At 46.7% G+C, this 20,697-nt stretch overlaps 1 protein-coding gene across 1 annotated transcript in view; it reads left to right on the forward strand.

Moving 5' to 3' along the window:
• The first annotated feature begins 487 nt into the window (after positions 1-487).
• Positions 488-20,697, forward strand: part of M1AP (meiosis 1 associated protein) — a 41,491-nt gene continuing 21,281 nt past the window's right edge. Inside the window, exon 1 of the mRNA XM_084860161.1 lies at positions 488-745. Within this exon, the coding sequence (XP_084716287.1) occupies positions 488-745 (258 nt within the window). The remainder of the gene's footprint in view (positions 746-20,697) is intronic.

A 20,697-nucleotide genomic window follows, 5' to 3' on the forward strand; every position in this document is an offset into this window, starting at 1 on the left:
CAATTCAGCGTCTTGACCACTAAGCCACTGCGGCCCCTTTATTGTGGACCAACCTGGCATTAAATAGCATCACTGCAAGACAGGAGGGCTCAGTGGATGAGCTACCAGGCACATGAGAGCTAGAGGAAGGGGGTAGAAGGGGAGCAGTGTGTAGACATCTGTGGCCCATTCTGCTTTGATGTCCCAGCCCCCTCCTCCTGCCATATCTCCTTCTGCCCTAAGTCTCTGAAATAGTGGTACCCTCTCCTTGAGTCCCTGTATCAGAGCTTCCCAAGCTCATCTTTACCACACCATAACTGCCCACTCATTCTCAGCATCCACCCCCCATTCAAACGTACACTCAACAATTCTACACATACACTCCACTCATCCAACAGTCACTCCCAACCAAACAACACAATCACAGTGGGGCAATGATGGGGAAACAGTCATGTTCATTCCAGGTTTTTGCTTCTCCCCAGGCAGCCTCAGTTTCACTTGGAACACCATGAACTCTGGAAGACAGGGAGATGGTGCTGCTGCTGCTGCTGGCAAAGACCCTGCCACCTCTGCTCACTCTCAGCAGCCCCCGCGGATCCTCGTGGTAGACATCCGCCCCCCTCATTGGGCCCACACCTGCCACCAGCTCTGTGAAGCCCTGGAAAATGTCTTCTCTCTGGCCTGCAGCTTGGCGGGTCCGCCCCGCATCCCCCTGTTCAGCCTCTACGTGGCCCAGAACCAGCAGGAGTGCCTGCTGCCCTTTGTGGTGAGTGCAGAACCAGGAATCTGGACTTGTAAATGTGAGGAAGACATTTGCTCCTTGACATGTCTCCACTCCACACACACAAGCCCATTCAAGTAGGTCTGTTCTGCTTTTGAATTTTCTGGAGGGATAAAGCATTGGCATTTCAAAGAGCAATCTTCCTGGGTGGAGAGCATCATGGAGGTCCGTGCCTGACTCCTCTAAGGTTTGATCATACTTTGCACGTTTCAGGTGTACACCTGAAGGGGTGACCTGTGAATGTGGCATTTGCTACTGCGACGCTCATCAGCAGCTGGGGCTGGCTGGCTGCAGCAGCAGCTCTCCCTGAGGAGTGGCACCCCAAGGTTGCTTGCTGAGTCAGGATGAGTGAAATTGCACCCCATGGAGGAAAGGAGGGGAGCATTCCTACCATTCTCAGGACTACCTATGCTAGAGCCCCAATATGGGTGGTTCCCCCCACCCCCCCCAGTACACAGATTCTGAGAGAGCAGGAAAAATCTCCCTCCAGGTCAGCCGTCCCCACCTCTCTCAACAACCCCCCTTTCTTTGCACTATGAAATTGGGGGAAATCATAACACTTCTACCTGGACCCTCTGGTCTTCATACGAGGCCCTTCTCTGGATACCCCTGACAGATGAGGTGTGGCCAGTGACTACTGGGGAAAGTGCCTTCTCCGTGGGGGCGCCCTAACTTTGGAATGCGTTCCCCAGAGAGGCTCGCCTGGTGCATACCTTGATGTCATTTCAGCATCAGGCTAGGGATGTTGGAGAAATTCGCAGTGGAACCAAATGAGTTCAGATGTTAATGAATGGAACTGCGGATTCCTCAGTGGACCAGCTTTTCCGCTGTTGGGCGGATTCTGCAGACTTGCAGACTATTTTTCTAACCTTCAGGAATTTTGTGCAAATTTTGTCAAAGAAAAATACACAAAAAACGCAGGTGAAAATGTGTATTTCCCCCATAGGCTAAAGTGTGAAAATGTGCATTTTGGGGAGATTTGTATATTTTTGCACATGCAAATTTACACAAATTTGGAAACAAAAAAAAATTCCAGTCCGTCAATGCATGGACGACAGAACAAAAGGTGCCTGACAGCCTGTGAAACACAGACAGAACAGATTTTACACAATCCATACATCCCTAAATCAGGCCAAGTGCTTTTTATTTTCTCACACTATTTATTTATTTATTTATTTAATTAATTAATTAATTTCATTTCTATACCACCAATAGCCAAAGCTCTCCGGGCGGTTCACAAAAATTAAAACTAAACAGCACACAATAAAACAATTTAAAATATATAGAACATTAAAACCACAATATAACAATACAACCACAATAAAACCTAGCAGCAGTGCAGGAGTTTAAAATACAGATTTAAAACAGCAAAGCTAAAAGTTTAGAATGCTAAAATGCCTGGGAAAATAAAAAGGTCTTCACCTGGTGCCGAAAGGAATACAATGTAGGTGCCAGGCGAACCTCACTAGGGAGCTCATTCCAGAGCCGGGGTGCCACAGCAGAAAAAGCCCTCCTCCTAGTAGCCACCCGCCTCACTTCCTTTGGCAGGGGCTCATGGAGAAGGGCCGCTGACGATGATCTTAAGGTCCGGGCAGGCACATATGGAAGGAGGCGATCCTTCAGATAACCTGGCCCCAAGCCGTTAAGGGCTTTGAATGTTAATACCAGCACTTTGAATCGGGCCCGGAAATGGACTGGCAGCCAGTGCAGCTGGAAAAGTACCGGTGTAATATAAGCTCGCTGGCCAGTCCCTGTTAACAATCTTGCTGCCCTATTTTGGACCAGCTGAAGTTTCCGGACCGTTTTCAAAGGCAGCCCCATGTATAATGCAGTAATCCAGACGAGAAGTTATCAGAGCATGGATAACTGTAGCTAGGCTATCTCCATCCAGATAAGGACTCAGTTGGCATACCAGCCTAAGCTGATAAAAAGTGCTCCGTGCCACTGAGTTCACCTGTGCCTCAAGTGACAGTTCTGGATCCAAGAGCACCCCCAAACTACGAACGTGGTCCTTTGGGGGAGTGCAACCCCCTCCAGAACAGGTTGAATATCACCTAGCCGGGCAGACGAACCACCCACTAACAGTACCTCCATCTTGTCTGGATTGAGTTTCAGTTTATTGGCCCTCATCCAGTCCATTACCGTGCCCAGGCCCTGATTCAGAACAGCCACTGCCTCACCTGGGATTGATGAGAAAGAGCGGTAGAGCTGGGTGTCACCCGCATATTGATGGCACCTCAGCCCACACCTCCGGATAACCTCCCCCAGCGGTTTCATGTAGATGTTAAACAGCATGGAGGTTAAAATAGAGCCCTGCAGACCCCCGTGGCATAGTTGCCATGGCACAGAGCAATCACCCCCCAGCACCACCTTCTGGAATCAGCCATATATTTTTAACTTATCTCAACTTCTAAGCTGACATTTATCTCCACTAAGTGATTTGATGCTATTTTTATATGTTTTTACATTACATGTGTTTTTCTATGTATTTTAATTGTTTTTGTAATTTGATCATGTAAGCCATCCTGAGAGCTTGTTGAAGAGCGAGCTATAAGTGCCCATAATAAATATATATACAAAATTAAGATTTGGCCCCCCTTCATGGATCACTGCCTTGTTGTGGCGAAGGGGCTTGCGTAACTCAGTGAAGCCATAAGCTATGCCGTGCAGGGCCACCCAAGACGGACAGGTCATGGCAGAGAGTTCTGACAAAATGTGGTCCACTGGAGAAGGAAATGGCAACCCACTCCAGTATTCTTGCCAAGAAAACCCCATGGAACGTATCACAAGGCTAAAAGAGATGACGCCGCAAGATGAGCCCCTCAGGTCGGAAGGTGTCCAATATGCTACTGGGGAAGAGCAGAGGGTATTTCCAAGTAGCACCAGAAAGAGTGAAGTGGCTGGGCCAAACCCGAAGGGACACTCAGCTGTGGATGTGTCTGGTGGTGAAAAGAAAATCCGATGCTGTAAAGAACAATATTGTTTAGGAACTTGGAATGTCAGATCAATGAATCAAGGTAAGCTGGAGGTGGTCAAACATGAGATGGCAAGATTGAACATTGACATCTTGGGAATCAGCGAACTAAAATGGACAGGCATGGGCGAATTTAATTCAGGTGACCATCATATCTACTATTGTGGGCAAGAATCCCTTAGAAGAAATGGAGTAGCACTCATAGCCAACAAAAGGGTGGGAAAAGCAGTACTGGGGTACAATCTTAAAAATGATAGAATGATCTCAGTATGAATCCAAGGCAAACCATTCAACGTCACAGTAATTCAAGTCTATGCCCCAACCACTGAGGCCGAAGAAGCTGAGGTTGATCGGTTCTATGAAGACCTACAACACCTTCTAGAACTAACACCAAAAAAAGATGTCCTCTTCATCATAGGGGATTGGAATGCTAAAGTAGGAAGTCAAGAAATCACCGGGATAACAGGCAGGCATGGCCTTGGTGTACAAAATGAAGCAGGACAAAAGCTAATAGAGTTTTGCCAAGAGAACACGCTGATCATAGCAAACACTCTTTTCCAACAGCACAAGAGGCGACTCTACACATGGACGTCACCAGATGGTCAATATCGAAATCAGATTGATTATGTCCTTTGCAGCCAAAGATGGAGAAGCTCCATCAGTCAGTAAAAACAAGACCTGGAGCTGACTGTGGTTCAGATCATGAGCTGCTTCTTGCAAAATTTCGGCTTAAATTGAAGAACGTCGGGAAAACCACTAAACCGTTCAGGTATGACCTAAATCATATCCCTGATGAATATACAGTGGAGGTGAGGAATAGATTTCAGGGATTAGACCTGATAGACAGAGTGCCTGAGGAACTATGGACGGAGGTCCGTAACATTGTTCAGGAGGCAGCAACGAAATCCATCCCAAAGAAAAAGAAATGCAAGAAAGCAAAGTGGCTGTCTGATGAGGCTTTACAAGTAGCTCACAAAAGAAGGGAAGCGAAAAGCAAGGGAGAAAGGGGAAGATATACCCAACTGAATGCAGAGTTCCAGAGAATAGCAAGGAGAGACAAGAAGGCCTTCTTAAATGAACAATGCAAAGAAAACGAGGAAAACAACAGAATGGGAAAGACTAGAGATCTCTTCAAGAAAATTGGAGATCTCAAGGGAACGTTTTGTGCAAAGACGGGCATGATAAAGGACAAAGAAGGCAGGGACCTAACAGAAGCAGATGAGATTAAGAAGAGGTGGCAAGAATACACAGAAGAACTATACAGGAAAGATCTGAATGTCCCTGATAGCCATGATAGTGCAGTCACTGAACTTGAGCCGGACATCCTCGAGAGTGAAGTCAAGTGGGCCTTAGGAAGCATTAGTAACAACAAAGCTAGCGGAGATGACAGTATTCCAGCTGAGCTATTTAAAATCCTAAAAGATGATGCTGTTAAAGTGCTGCATTCAATATGCCAACAAATCTGGAACACTCAACAGTGGCCACAAGACTGGAAAAGGTCAGTTTACATTCCAATTCCAAAGAAGGGCAACGCCAAAGAGTGTTCAAACTACCGCACCATTGCGCTCATTTCACATGCCAGCAAGGTGATGCTCAAAATCCTACAAGCTAGGCTTCAGCAGTATGTGAACCGAGAACTACCGGAAGTACAAGCTGGATTTAGAAGAGGCAGAGGAACTAGAGATCAAATTGCCAACATTCGCTGCATCATGGAGAAAGCAAGAGAATTCCAGAAAAACGTCTATTTCTGCTTCATTGACTACGCTAAGAGACTACGTTGAGAGCCAGCATGGTGTAGTGGCTAGAGTGCTGGACTGGGAGTCGGGAGATCCGGGTTCTAGTCCCCACTCGGCCATGGAAGCTCACTGGGTGACTTTGGGCCAGTCACATACTCTCAGCCCAACCTACCTCACAGGGTTGTTGTTGTGAGGATAAAATGGAGGAGGAGGAGGATTATGTACACCACCTTGAGTTCCTTGGAGGAAAAAAGGTGGGATATAAATGTAATAAATAAATAATAAATAAATAAAATACGCTAAAGCCTTTGATTGTGTGGATCACAACAAACTGTGGCAAATTCTGAAAGTGATGGGAGTACCAGACCACCTTACCTGTCTCCTGAGAAACCTGTACGAGGGTCAAGAAGCAACAGTAAGAACCAGACATGGAACAACCGATTGGTTCAAAATTGGGAAAGGAGTACGACAAGGCTGCATATTGTCACCCTGCTTATTTAACTTATATGCAGAGTACATCATGAGAAATGCTGGGTTGGATGAATCAGAGGTCGGAATTAAGATTGCTGGGAGAATTATCAACAACCTCCGATATGCAGACGATACCACCCTAATGGCAGAAAGCGAAGAGGATCTAAAGAGCCTCTTGTTGAGGGTGAAAGAGGAGAGTGCAAAAGCTGGTTTGAAACTCAACATTAAAAAAACTAAGATCATGGCATCTGGCCCCATCACTTCCTGGCATATAGAAGGGGAAGAAATGGAAGCAGTGACAGATTTTACTTTCTTGGGCTCCAAGATCACCGCAGACAGTGACTGTAGCCATGAAATTAAAAGACGCTTGCTCCTTGGGAGGAAAGCTATGGCCAACCTAGACAGCATAGTAAGAAGCAGAGACATCACCTTGCTGACAAAGGTCCGTCTAATCAAAGCTATGGTTTTCCCAGTAGTAATGTATGGCTGTGAGAGCTGGACTATAAGGAAGGCTGAGCGCCGAAGAATTGATGCTTTCGAACTGTGGTGCTGGAGAAGTCTCTTACGAGTGCCCTGGACTGCAAGGAGGTCAAATCAGTCCATCCTAAAGGAAATCAACCCTGAGTGCTCATTGGAAGGACAGATCCTGAAGCTGAAGCTCCAATATTTTGGCCACCTAATGTGAAGAGAAAACTCCCTGGAAAAGACCCTGATGCTGGGAAAGACTGAAGGCAAAAGGAGAAGGGGACGGCAGAGGATGAGATGGCTAGATAGCATCACGGATGCAATGAATATGAACTTGAGCACGCTCCGGGAGAGAGCGCAGGACAGGAAGGCCTGGCATGCTATGGTCCATGGGGTCACGAAGAGTCGGACACGACTGAACGACTGAACAACAAGATTTGGCCCTTCAGCTAAGAGCAGCAGAAGAACCATGTTTTAACTTATCCAGTTCAGTAAACAGCTGTCGCTGACCTTCTACTCTATGGGATCTCTCCTGTGGGACAGCTTAGATCTGTGCTGGTGACCAAAGGGGAACCAGCATGAGGCAGTTGATAGCCCTAGCAGGCTTGGTGAGAGAAACTCATTTGTCTTAATACTCCATTCATAGGATGCAGCATCCCCCCTGGATGTACTAACCCAACCATCTGCTGGTTGTCTGATTTCATATGTGATTTCAGGAGGAAATTCAACTTCGAGTGTATACCTTTAATTCAACGATCAAAAAACCTGTCAGTTTAAAAGACCAGTAAAGGCTATCTCATGCTGGTCCAAATTCCCCAGAGCCTGGAAATTGGAACTTAAGGCTGATGCCTTAACTTACATGCCGCAAGATCAGTGATGATGTTGCACAAGGCCTCCTAGGTTTCCACCTCCCCGCCCCCAAGACAGCCCAATCTCCTTCGGGTGATCGGGAAAGGTAGCAGGCCTTGTGCTTGAGAGGGGATGGTCTGGAGAAGGCAGGAGGCGTTGCGCAAGGCCTTCTACCTTCCCTGGTTATTTGCCCCTTCCCAGGCATTATGGTGATGGGGAAGGTAGGAGGCCTTGCACAAAAGCATCTTCCTTCCCCCCTCTTCGAGGCAGCCCCTCTAAGGAGGCAGCAGTGGTGAAAATCCTCCAGCCCAAGCCTACCTGACCAGGGACCCAGGTGGGGGAGGTGGGCAGTGGTCATTTAATTTGTCTTCCAACACAGCAGTTTCTCTCCTATGCCCCCGCCCCCCGCATTCTGATCAGCTGTGAGGTGCCGCGCAGCAGAGAGACCCATCTTTGGCTGCACATCGTTATGAGAGTCCCATAGACTCTTGTTACATGTTTAAACCGCATTTTTAAAAAATTAAATGGAATTTTAAATACAGAAATAGCATTCCATTCCACCAACTACAATAGAAGAGGAATAGGACACCATCAATGTTTAAAATGAATAGCCTATAATTTCTTCAGAAATGGTGTGCAAATAAAGTCGCCAGTCAGCTTTTCAGTGTTCATTTTGGCAAGAATGTTGGACTGGGAGCTGGGAGATCCAGGTTCTAGTCCCCACTCAGCCATGGAAGCTCACTGGGTGACTTTGGGCCAGTCACACACTCTCAGCCCAACCTACCTCACAGGGTTGTTGTTGTGAGGATATAATGGAGAGGAGGAGAATAATGTGAGCCGCCTTGGGTTCCTTGCAAGAGGAAAAAAGGCGGGATATAAATGCAATAATAAATAATAATAAATATATAAACTGCTCTTTCCCCCTCAGTCTTTCACCAACCTCTCTGAAATTTTCAGGGTATGTAAAGCCAACACTTCTTTCTGCGACATGTAAATGTCAGTAAGATTGGTGGAACAGTTCCAGTTTTATTAAGGTTAGAATGACCAACCCACTAATTACCGTTTTATAATGGTTGAACCTCTTTTTCACTCAGGAGCCTGAACTAAGGACGCATTATTGTGCATCCGTAAATGGAGCCAACCCTCTCCAGGAGAACATCAAACGCTAGTGCTGACAGCATCCTCACTGCCCAACACCTCCTTTCCTGTAGTTTTCAGTGTTACTTTTTCTGAATATAAATTTCTCATGAACACCATGGTGGAAAGAGAGGGTCCCGTGGAGCCCTTGCTGGTGGAGGCCTTCTCTGGCCTGGTCCATGTTTTGTGAATGATAGTAGCCCTCCTGAGAGCACCAGAGGCAAATCGCCCTTGCAGACTTGATCTGTGCCCAGGCAGGGCACTCTTTCAGCTTGGCCCTTTAAAAAGTGGCTGCTTCAGGGAACTCTGGCTGTCCACACAAAGGAGAACAATGCGGGGGGGGGGGGGGGCTGGGCTGCCCAGAGGCTGAGCAGGGGCTGAGCAGAGGGATTAGGAATTAATCCTGATTTCAGGCCCCTCCGAATGGGCCAGTTCAGCTGTCTTTGTGAAATAAGTATTCAGATATTTCTTCTCTTTGTGGAGGTTTCAGGGGCATCTGTTGGGAATGCTCTGGTAGGGTTTGGATTGAACTAAATGGCTCCCAGCAAACCTGAGCCCCCTCAGAAGATCCAGATCACCTTCCTTCCCCCAAACATACCTTTGTGTCAGCCAAGCCAGGGGAAAATGCTGTTTCCAAGCAGGATGGAGACTTTTCTCAGGCTGCAGTGTGACTTATTCCCTCAAGGAATCTCCCAGGCTTCCCCTCCCCTTTTTTCGCATGGTGTACATCCAAACTGGCATGATGCTGAGCATGTGGTGGCAGTGGATGTGCAGAGTTTTAATATCCTTGTACGGGGAAAATTCCTACTTTAAATTCATTAGGAAGTTGTAAAATCCATTACAAATATTATTTAGAGGTTACACTTCATGGTGAAGAAAATACAGTGGAGCTGAATGTAGCTGAACTTTCACTCTCTTAATGCTCAGTTCTCTGTGAAATTCAACCAACACCTCCTTTGACTCTTAATAGAATTAATTTTGCCACCTCCACCGTCAGCCATATTCCTATATTCTTAAAGGCTGTGACTAAGCTTAGGAAGGTTTGCTTTCCTCCAATTAATAGCAACATTTGGCAGGACATGATACGTTAATGATAAGCTCAGGATCTGGCTTCCCCCTTTGAGTCATGCAAAGAATGGTTGTTGGACACATCAGAAGCTTCATCATCTATTAATCAGTCATATGATTCCTTTCCATGGTACAAACCCCTTACGCTCAATAGATGGTGCCGAACTTCTAAAGCACAAAGAGTCTATTGCACTGCGTTGGAAAGAGCATTGCCACAACCTCCTTAACCGTAACTCTATTGTGGCTGATGAAGTTTTCTCACAAATCCCACAAAAACAAACCAGAGATGAGCTTGCAGTATCCCCTAGTTTGGAGGAAGTCAGTAAAGCCATTAACCAAATGAAAAATAATAAAGCTAGTGGACCCGATGGGATCCCTGTTGAAGTCTTTAAAGAAGGTGGGCCTGAAGCTACACAACAGCTTCACAAGCTCATCGAAAAAATCTGGATGAGGGAGGAGATCCCAGCAGACTTCAGGGATGCCATAATTATCACTCTCTTTAAAGAGGGTGATAGAACAGATTGTGGAAACTACTGAGGCATCTCCCTTCTAGTTACAGCAGGCAAAATCCTGGCAAGGATCCTTGCAAACCGCCTTCTGCCTATCTCAGAAGACATCCTCCCTGAATCCCAAAATGGCTTCTGCCCCTCCAGGGGGACAGTGGATATGATCTTCACTGCACGACAGCTCCAAGAAAAATGCAGGGAGCAAAACCAACCCCTGTACATGGCGTTTATTGATCTGACTAAGGACTTTGACACTGTAAATCATACTGCTCTCTGGACCATCCTTCTGAAAACTGGATGCCCTAATAAATTTGTGAACATCTTGCGGCAGCAACAGTCTTGGATAACAATGGCTCTCAACGTGATCCATTCAAAGTGGGATCAGGCATTAAACAGGGATACGTCATTGCTCCAACCTTATTCGCTATCTTCCTCGCTATGATTCTATACCTTGTTGAAGGGAAACTTCCCACTGGTGTAGAAATCATATATCAAACAGATGGAAAACTTTTTAATCTCAGTAGGCTGAAAGCAAAAAGTAAGGTAATTACATTATCTGTCATAGAACTTCAGTATGCTGATGATAACATAATCTGCGCACATTCAGAGGAAAATCTCCAAACTATCCTAAACATCTTTGCAGAAGCATATGAAAAGCTTGGCCTCTCGCTTAACATCAAAAAAACCAAAGTGCTTTACCAGCAAGCACAAACCAATCCCTCTGTGGCGCCATCAATCCAGCTTAACAGTGTGATGCTGGAAAATGTTGATCCCTTTTTTTATCTTGGCAGCCATCTCTCCACAAAAGCCGACATTGACGCTGAAATTCAGCATCGCCTGAGCTCTGCGACTGTAGCATTTTCCCGAATGAAGCGTAGAGTGTTTGAGGATTGGGACATTCGCAGGGAGACCAAAATGCTTGTTTACAAAGCCATTGTACTACCAACCTTACTGTACACCTGTGAAACATGGACCATCTATAAACACCACTCCCAACTTCTTGAAAAATTCCACCAACGCTGCCTCCGAAAAATTCTGCAAATTACTTGGGAGACAGACGGACTAATGTGAGCGTACTGGAAGAAGCAAAGACCACCAGCATTGAAACAATGATTCTCCAACATCAACTTTGCTGGATCTGCCATGTTGTTCGAATGCCTGATTATCGTTTTCCAAAGCAGTTACTCTATTCCCAACTTATGAATGGAAAACAGAATATTGGTGGATAGCAAAAAAGATTTAAAGATGTTCTTAAAGCTAATCTAAAAAAATGTAACATAAGGATTGAGAACTGGGAAGCTCTAACTCAGGAGCGTTCCAACTGGAGGTCAGCCTGTATTAAAGGTGCTATGGACTTTGAAGAAGCACGAGTACAGAGTGAAAGGGAGAAATTAGCTCAGCGGAAGGTACGTCAAGCAAACCCCCGCCGTGACCGCCTTCCACCTGGAAACCTCTGTCCTCACTGTGGGAGGCTGTGTGGATCCAGAATCAGCCATTACAGCCACCTGCAGACCCACTGCTAGAGAGTAATGTGTTGATTGACCTATCTTCTATGAATCTGTCTAATCCTCTTAAACAGTTGTCTGTCTGTCTGTCTGTCTGTCTGTCTATCTATCTATCTATCTATCTATCTATCTATCTATCTATCTATCTATCTATCTATTTCATTCCTATACCACCTAATAGCCGAAGCTCTCTGGGCAGTTCACAAAAATTAAAACTAAACAGCACACAATAAAACAATTTAAAATATTTGTTGTTGTTGTTGTTCAGTCGTTCAGTCGTGTCCGACTCTTCGTGACCCCATGGACCATAGCACGCCAGGCCTTCCTGTCCTGCGCTCTCTCCAGGAGTGTGCTCAAGTTCATATTCATTGCAGTGGTGATGCTATCTAGCCATCTCATCCTCTGCCGTCCCCTTCTCCTTTTGCCTTCAGTCTTTCCCAGCATCAGGGTCTTTTCCAGAGAGTTTTCTCTTCACATTAGGTGGCCAAAATATTGGAGCTTCAGCTTCAGGATCTGTCCTTCCAATGAGCACTCAGGGTTGATTTCCTTTAGGATGGACTGATCTGACCTCCTTGCAGTCCAGGGCACTCGTAAGAGTCTTCTCCAGCACCACGGTTCGAAAGCATCAATTCTTCGGCGCTCAGCCTTCCTTATAGTCCAGCTCTCACAGCCATACATTACTACTGGGAAAACCATAGCTTTGATTATGCGGACCTTTGTCGGCAAGGTGATGTCTCTGCTTCTTACTATGCTGTTTAGGTTTGCCATAGCTTTCCTCCCAAGGAGCAAACGTCTTTTAATTTCATGGCTACAGTCACCGTCTGCGGTGATCTTGGAGCCCAAGAAAATAAAATCTGTCACTGCTTCCATTTCTTCCCCTTCTATATGCCAGGAAGTGATGGGGCCAGATGCCATGATCTTAGTTTTTTTAATGTTGAGTTTCAAACCAGCTTTTGCACTCTCCTCTTTCACCCTCAACAAGAGGCTCTTTAGATCCTCTTCGCTTTCTGCCATTAGGGTGGTATCGTCTGCATATCGGAGGTTGTTGATAATTCTCCCGGCAATCTGAATTCCGACCTGTGATTCATCCAACCCGGCGTTTCTCATGATGTACTCTGCATATAAGTTAAATAAGCAGGGTGACAATATGCAGCTTGTCGTACTCCTTTCCCAATTTTGAACCACTCGGTTGTTCCATGTCTGGTTCTTACTGTTGCCTCTTGACCCTCGTACAGGTTTCTCAGGAGACAGGTAAGGTGGTCTGGTACTCCCATCACTTTCAGAATTTGCCACAGTTTGTTGTGATCCACACAATCAAAGGCTTTAGCATAGTCAATGAAGCAGAAATAGACGTTTTTCTGGAATTCTCTTGCTTTCTCCATGATCCAGCGAACGTTGGCAATTTGATCTCTAGTTCCTCTGCCTCTTTGAAACCCAGCTTGTACTTCCGGTAGTTCTCGGTTCGCATACTGCTGAAGCCTAGCTTGTAAGATTTTGAGCATCACCTTGCTGGCATGTGAAATGAGCGCAATTGTGCGGTAGTTTGAACACTCTTTGGCGTTGCCCTTCTTTGGAATTGGAATGTAAACTGACCTTTTCCAGTCTTGCAGCCACTATTGAGTGTTCCAAATTTGTTGGCATATTGAATGCAGCACTTTAACAGCATCATCTTTTAGGATTTTAAATAGCTCAGCTGGAATACTGTCATCTCCGCTAGCTTTGTTGTTACTAATGCTTCCTAAGGCCCACTTGACTTCACTCTCTAGGATGTCCTGCTCAAGTTCAGTGACCGCACTATCATGGCTATCAGGGACATTCAGATCTTTCCTGTATAGTTCTTCTGTGTATTCTTGCCACCTCTTCTTAATCTCATCTGCTTCTGTTAGGTCCCTGCCTTCTTTGTCCTTTATCATGCCCATCTTTGCACAAAACGTTCCCTTGAAATCTCCAATTTTCTTGAAGAGATCTCTAGTCTTTCCCATTCTGTTGTTTTCCTCGATTTCCTTGCATTGTTCATTTAAGAAGGCCTTCTTGTCTCCTTGCTATTCTCTGGAACTCTGCATTCAGTTGGATATATCTTCCCCTTTCTCCCTTGCTTTTCGCTTCCCTTCTTTCTTCAGCTACTTGTAAAGCCTCATCAGACAGCCACTTTGCTTTCTTGCATTTCTTTTTCTTTGGGATGGATTTCATTGCTGCCTCCTGAACAGTGTTATGGACCTCCATCCATAGTTCCTCAGGCACTCTGTCTATCAGGTCTAATCCCTTAAATCTTTTCCTCACCTCCACTGTATATTCATAGAATCATAGAATAGTAGGGTTGGAAGGGGCCTACAAGGCCATCGAGTCCAACCCCCTGCTCAGTGCAGGAATCCCAAGTCAGAGCATCCCTGACAAATGGCTGTCCAGCCTCGTCTTGAAGGCCTCCAGTGTATCATATTCATAAGGGATATGATAAGGGATATGATAAGCCTCTCTCCCTCCCCCATGGCTATTGGGCTCTTTTAAAAAGCACAAAGGGAAGCTTCAAATTAAGCCTAACTGCTGCTCTGGAGGGGAGGTTGCAGCTGGGGAGGGAAGGGTTAACTCTCCCTGCATGCTGTGACTCCTCATCCCATGCAGATTCCCCCCTGCCCAGCAATACGGCCTGGGGGAAGGCTCCCATTGGATCTTCACAAGCTTTGCTGGTGCATGGGGTGGGCAGGACTGAGGAGGGAGGGCAGCTGGGAAGGGGGCAAGGAGAGAGGTGTGGGGGTGGGGGAGAAAGGAGAAAGAAGGGGGAACAGAAAGAGGAAAAGGAGAGAGAAGGGGAGGATGGGGGGCAGCAGGGAGGATGAGGCTATCAATGGCTACCAGTCCTGATGGTGGTATGCTACCTCCAGTGTCAGAGGCCGTATGCCTCTACATACCAGTTGCTGGGGAACACGATTGGGAGGGTGCTCACATGTCCTCCTTGTGGGCTTCTCAGGTGCATCTGGTTGGCCACTGTGTGAACAGAGTGTTGGACTGGATGGACCCTTGGCCTGATCCAGCTTCAGGGCTCCTCTGATGCTCTTCTGTGCATACGAGAGGGGTGGTGGTGGTTTTGGCTCTACACACCACTGGCATGCCACCCTTATCCACTTTTGGCCAAGGGGATGGAGTCCTATGAGGGAGGGATTTCCCCACCCCTGTGTTAGGGTGACTGTTGCAGTTTCTTTGCCAAAACATGGCTTGAAACCAGATTGAAATGGATCCAGATAATTGGTCTCCTCCAAGAGTGCCTAGAGAGCAGCCACCTTGCCTCAAAATTACCTTTCGTGACTGGTATTTCTGACTGTCCTCTTGTCTTCATAGAATCATAGAATAGTGGGGTTGGAAGGGGCCTACAAGGCCATCAAGTCCAACCCCCTGCTCAATGCAGGAATCCAAGTCAGAGCATCCCTGACAGATGGCTGTCCAGCCTCGTCTTGAAGGCCTCCAGTGTAGGGATGGCAGAGAATTCCGCCACGGATCTCGGGGAGGCCGAATGCCAGTGCATTCGGCCCCCTGAAATCTGTGGCGGAATGGCCTGCAACCCCCCACCCCACCCCCCCGCGGATCCCCTCGGGATGAGACTTACCTGGGGCGGATCTTCTGGGTGGCGGCAGCTGCGGCGGCTGGTCTTCTGAGCGGCTGCCGCCGCTGCCACCATTTGCAGGTTGTTTTTTTTTTTAACCCAGACGTTTTAGGCTACGTAAAAACTTACGTAGCCTAAAACGACTGGGTAAAAAAAAAGGCGTACGCAAATGACGGCGGCTATGGCCGCCGCCATTTGCATTTCTTATTTTTGGCCGTCTTAGTCTACGTAAAAAATTACGTAGACTAAGATGGCGAAAATAAGGGGAACACAAATAGCGCCCGCTATGCTATTTGTGTTCCCCTTAGTTTCGCCGTCTTAGTCTACGTAAATATTTACGTAGATTAAGACATCAAAAATAAGGAATGCAAATGGCGGCAGCCGCAGCCGTCGCCATTTGTGTACGCGGTTTCCCCACCCCCCCAGCCCTCCGCGGCCGGAAATCCGGCTGCAGAGGGCTCTGGCCTGGCTGGGCCTGGCCGGCTGTGCTCTGCGGAGCCGCCGCAGAGCACAGCCGGCCAAGGAGGATTCCGGGGGGGGAGGAACGGAGCACCTCCCCCCCTGTCCAGGATTCTGGGGGGAGGGACGGAGCACCTCCCCCCCTGTCCAGGATTCCAGGGGGAGGGACGGAGCGCCTCCCCCCCCCACCATCAGCATAATCCGTGAACAGGTAAGTGATTTTCGTACATCCCTACTCCATTCAGCCAGAATCTGGCTTCCTGTCACTTGAGCCCATGATTCCGTGTCCTGCACTTTGGGATGATCGAGAAGAGATCCTGGCCTTCCTCTCTGTGACAACCTTTCAAGGCTAAACATGCCCATTTCTTTCAGTCTCTCTTCATAGGGCTTTGTTTCCAGTCCCCTGATCATCTTTGTTGCCCTCCTCTGAACCCTCTCCAGCTTGTCTGCATCCTTCTCAAACTGTGGTGCCCAGAACTGGACACAGTACTCCAGAGGAGGCCTAACTAGTGCTGAGTAGAGGGGAACTAGTACTTCCCAGGATTTGGAAGCTATGCTTCTATTAATGCAGCCCAAAATAGCATTTCATAGAATCATAGAATAGTAGGTTTGGAAGGGGCCTACAAGGCCATCGAGTCCAACCCCCTGCTGAATGCAGGAATCCAAGTCAGAGCATCCCTGACTGATGGCTGTCCAGCCTTGTCTTGAATGCCTCCAGTGTGGGAGAGTCCACCACCTCCCTAGGTAATTGGTTCCCTTGTCATATTGCTCTAACAGGAAGTTTTTCCTGATGTTCAGCTGGAATCTGGCTTCCTATAACTTGAGCCCATTATTCTGTGTCCTGCACTCTGGGATGAATTTGCCTTTTTTGCAGCCACATCACATTGTTGGCTCATATTTAGCTTGTGATTGACAATGATTCCAAGATCCTTCTTGCTTGTAGTGTTGTTGAGCCACGTATCCCCCATCTGGTAACTGTGCATTTGGTTTCTTTTTCCTAGGAGCAGAACTTAGCATTTATCCCTATTCAATGTCATTCTGTTGTTTTCTGTCCAGCACTCCAGTCTCTCAAGATCACTTTGAATTTTGTTTCTGTCTTCCAAAGTATTAGGTATCCCGCCCAATTTGGTGTCATCTGCAAATCTGATCAGCATTCCCTGCACCTCTTCCTCCAAGTCATTAATACAAATGTTGAAGAGCACTGGGCCCAGGACTGAGCCCTGCGGTACCCCACTCGTTACCTCTCCCCAGTTTGAGAAGGTCCCATTGATAAGCACTCTTTGAGTCCAATTCTGTAGCCAACTGAGAATCCACCTGATCGTTGTTTCATCTAGCCCACTTTGAGCTAGTTTGCTCATCAGGATATCATGGGGCACTTTGTCGAAAGCTTTGCTGAAGTCGAGGTATATTATGTCCACAGCATTCCCACGGTCCACAAGGGTGGTTACTTGATCAAAAAATGAGATCAGATTCATCTGGCAGGACTTGTTCTTGACAAATCCATGTTGGCTTCAGGTAATCCCTGCATTGTTTTCCAGGTGCTTCCAGATGGATTGCGTTGTCATCTGCTCCAGAATTTTCCCAGGGATTAATGTCAGACTGACTGGTCTGTAGTTCCCAGGTTCCTCCTTTTTACCCTTTGGGTAAAAGAGTTTTTGCCTCTTCGGACGAGTCAGTCCAATGCTGGCAGGCCTGTCTTAATCAAGGGTGATACGTTTTGCAGATGAACACATTTTCTCCTGCTGTTGCTTTCAGTGGCTTTGTGATGGCTCTGCGGTGATACTTGTGGGTTGAGGTGTGAATTGAGCACTGGCTAAGGCAAGGGTGGCCAGCTTTTGGCCCTCCAGATGATGTTGGATTTCAACCATCTAGTCATGTTATGGCTTTCGGCTTGTGCAACCTGAGGATGTGGACAAACTGCTTGGAGGACTGAGGCCTACTACTTGCCCTTTAGATCCTTGCCCATCCTGGCTTGTGATATCTGCCAGAGCTGGGCTGGATATCTGGACCTCCGAGGTGGTAAATGCCTCCTTGAAGGACAGCGAGGTCCCTGCAGCTTTGAAAGAAGCTGTGGTGAGGCCCTTGCTGGAGAAACCAAATTTAGATCCTATGGTTGCAGATAATTACTGCCCTGTGTCAAATCTGCCATTCTTGGGCAACGTGCTGAAGCGTATGGTGGCCTCACAACTCCAAGCAGTTTTGGATGAAACTGATTATTTAAATCCATTCTAATCAGGTTTCAGGCCTGGTTATGGGACGGAAACAGCCTTGGTCGCCCTGGTTGATGACTTACGCTGGGGAATGGATGGAGGAAGTGCTACCCTGTTGGTTCTTCTGGGCTTCTCAGCAGCTTTTCATACCATCGACCATGGTATCCTTCTGGATCGTTTATCTGGATTGGGCCACATACCACCTCCGGATGTAAGACGAAAGAGTGCCCTGTCTTCAAGAATATCGGAAGATTATTGGCAATCTCCAGCTACCAATATTAAATGACGTAACCTACTTGGAATGAAGCAGGCTAAGATCGAGACATCCAGCCATTTCTACCACTAAAGCTCTTCTAGAAGATGATTTTAATATCCACAACACATGGAAACAACATTGGCTAGGAAACTGCCCTCCACAATGCTGAAGCTTGCCCTGCATCTTGGAAAAACCACCTGGATTTGACCAGCCCCGTGCAATATGGACAACCTTGAACCGAATTTGCACGGGTCATGGTAGATGTGCAGATGCCCTTTATAAATGGGGCAAAATAACATCATCAAATTGTGATTGTGGGGCTGAAAAACAAACTATCCAACACATAGTGACAGAGTGTCAAAACCGAGCCGCCAATGGAGACTTTGCTGATTTTCTGGCTGTGACAACTGAAGCAAAAAACTGTATCTGTAACCTAGACATGCGATTGTGATCTTCCTGTCTATGTTTTATATTTTATATTTCATATTTATTATGCTCTATGTTTTTATTGTAATGCAATGTGAATGTGCCATATGATAAAATAAAAAATAAATAAAATGTGTATTGGGCTCGGGAGGCACAGTTTTAACGTGGTTCTGGTCCTTTTTGGAGGAGCAGTCTCAGAAGGGGGTGCTCGGGGACTTCTGTTCCTCCCCATGGCCATTAGCCTGTGGGGTGCCAAAAGGTTCTATCTTGTCCCCCATGCTTTTTAACATCCACATGAAACCGCTGGGGGAAGGGAGGTTTGTGCTGAAATGTCATCAGTATGCGGATGATACTCAGCTCTACCTCTCGTTTCCATCTGCACATCCAGGGAGGCTGTGGAACTCTTGAACCAGGGCCTGGAGGCTGTTTTGGGATGGATGAGGGTGAACAAGCTGAAACTTAATCCAGACAAGATGGAGGTACTGTGGGTTGGGAAACCAACTACTTCGGATGGAGGTTTACAACTGGCCTTAGGTGGGGCTGCACTCCCCTTGAAAGACCAAGCGCACAGTCTGGGAGTCCTGCTGGACTCTGAGCTAACCAGGGAAGCCCAGGTGGCTGCGGTGTGCAGGAGTGCTTTTTACCAGCTTAGGCTGGTACGCCAACTGTGGCCCTGTCTGGAGAGGATGGACCTTGTCTCAGTTATCCACGCACTAGTCATGGCCAGGCTGGACTACTATAATGTGCTATACGTGGGGCTGCCCTTGAAGACGGTTCAGAAACTCCAGCTTGTGCAGAATGAGGCTGCCCGAGTACTGGTGGGGCTGAGGCAATTCAATCATATAATGCCTATACTGCGCCAGCTGCACTGGTTACCAATGCTTTTCCGAGCCCAATTCAAAGTGTTGGTTTTGACCTTTAAAGCCTTAAATGGTTTGGGACCAAGTTATTTGAAGGACCGCCTACACCCATATCAGCCTGCCTGTACTTTAAGATCAGAAAGAGAGGCCCTTCTCATTTGCCCACCCATGAGAGCAGTCAGGTGGGTGAACACATGTGAGAGGGGCTTCTCTGCAGTGGCCCCACACCTTTGGAACAAGCTGCCATTGGAGATCCGCCATGCTCTGTCACTGCATAATTTTAAGAAGGCCTTGAAAACATATTATTTTACCTTGTCCTTCTATTGATGTGACTGCTACTGTTGCTGCTGCTAACATCATTGTTGGTTTTATTGTTGGTTTTAATTGTTGCATTAATTGTTGGCTTTTTGTGTTTTTATGTTTTTTAACATTTTTAATATTTTAACTGTTTTTAACAAGAGACCTCTTCCAGAAAATTAGAAACATCGGAGGTAAATTCCAGGCAAAAATGGGTATGATCAAAAACAAAGATGGCAAGGACCTAACAGAAGCAGAAGAGATCAAGAAAAGGTGGCAAGAATATACGGAAGATCTGTATAGGAAGGATAATAATATCGGGGATAGATTTGACGGGGTGGTCAGTGAGCTAGAGCCAGACATCCTGAAGAGTGAGGTTGAATGGGCCTTAAGAAGCATTGCTAATAACAAGGCAGCAGGAGATAATGGTATCCCAGCTGAACTGTTTAAAATCTTGCAAGATGATGCTGTCAAGGTGATGCATGCCATATGCCAGCAAATTTGGAAAACACAAGAATGGCCACCAGATTGGAAAAAATCAACCTATATCCCCATACCAAAAAAGGGAAGCACCAAAGAATGTTCAGACTATCGAACAGTGGCACTTATTTCACATGCAGGTAAGGTAATGCTCAAGATCTTGCAAGGTAGACTCCAGCAATTCATGGAACGAGAATTGCCAGATGTACAAGCTGGGTTTCGAAAAGGCAGAGGAACTAGAGACCAAATTGCCAATATCCGCTGGATAATGGAGAAAGCCAGGGAGTTTCAGAAAAACATCTATTTCTGTTTTATGGACTTTTCTAAAGCCTTTGACTGTGTGGATCATAACAAATTGTGGCAAGTTCTTGGTGGTATGGGGATACCAAGTCATCTTGTCTGCCTCCTGAGGAATCTGTATAACGACCAAGTAGCAACGGTAAGAACAGACCACAGAACAACGTACTGGTTTAAGATTGGGAAAGGAGTATGGCAGGGTTGTATACTCTCACCCTACCTATTCAACCTGTACAAAGAACACATCATGCGACGTGTTGGGCTTGATGAAGCCAAGGCTGGAGTTAAAATCACTGGAAGAAACATTAACAATCTCAGATATGCAGATGATACCACTTTGATGGCT

Source organism: Heloderma suspectum, chromosome 5, assembly GCF_057233095.1.
Source record: "Heloderma suspectum isolate Gila_16-S chromosome 5, 16-S_ref, whole genome shotgun sequence".
Taxonomy (NCBI): Eukaryota; Metazoa; Chordata; class Lepidosauria; order Squamata; family Helodermatidae; genus Heloderma; species Heloderma suspectum.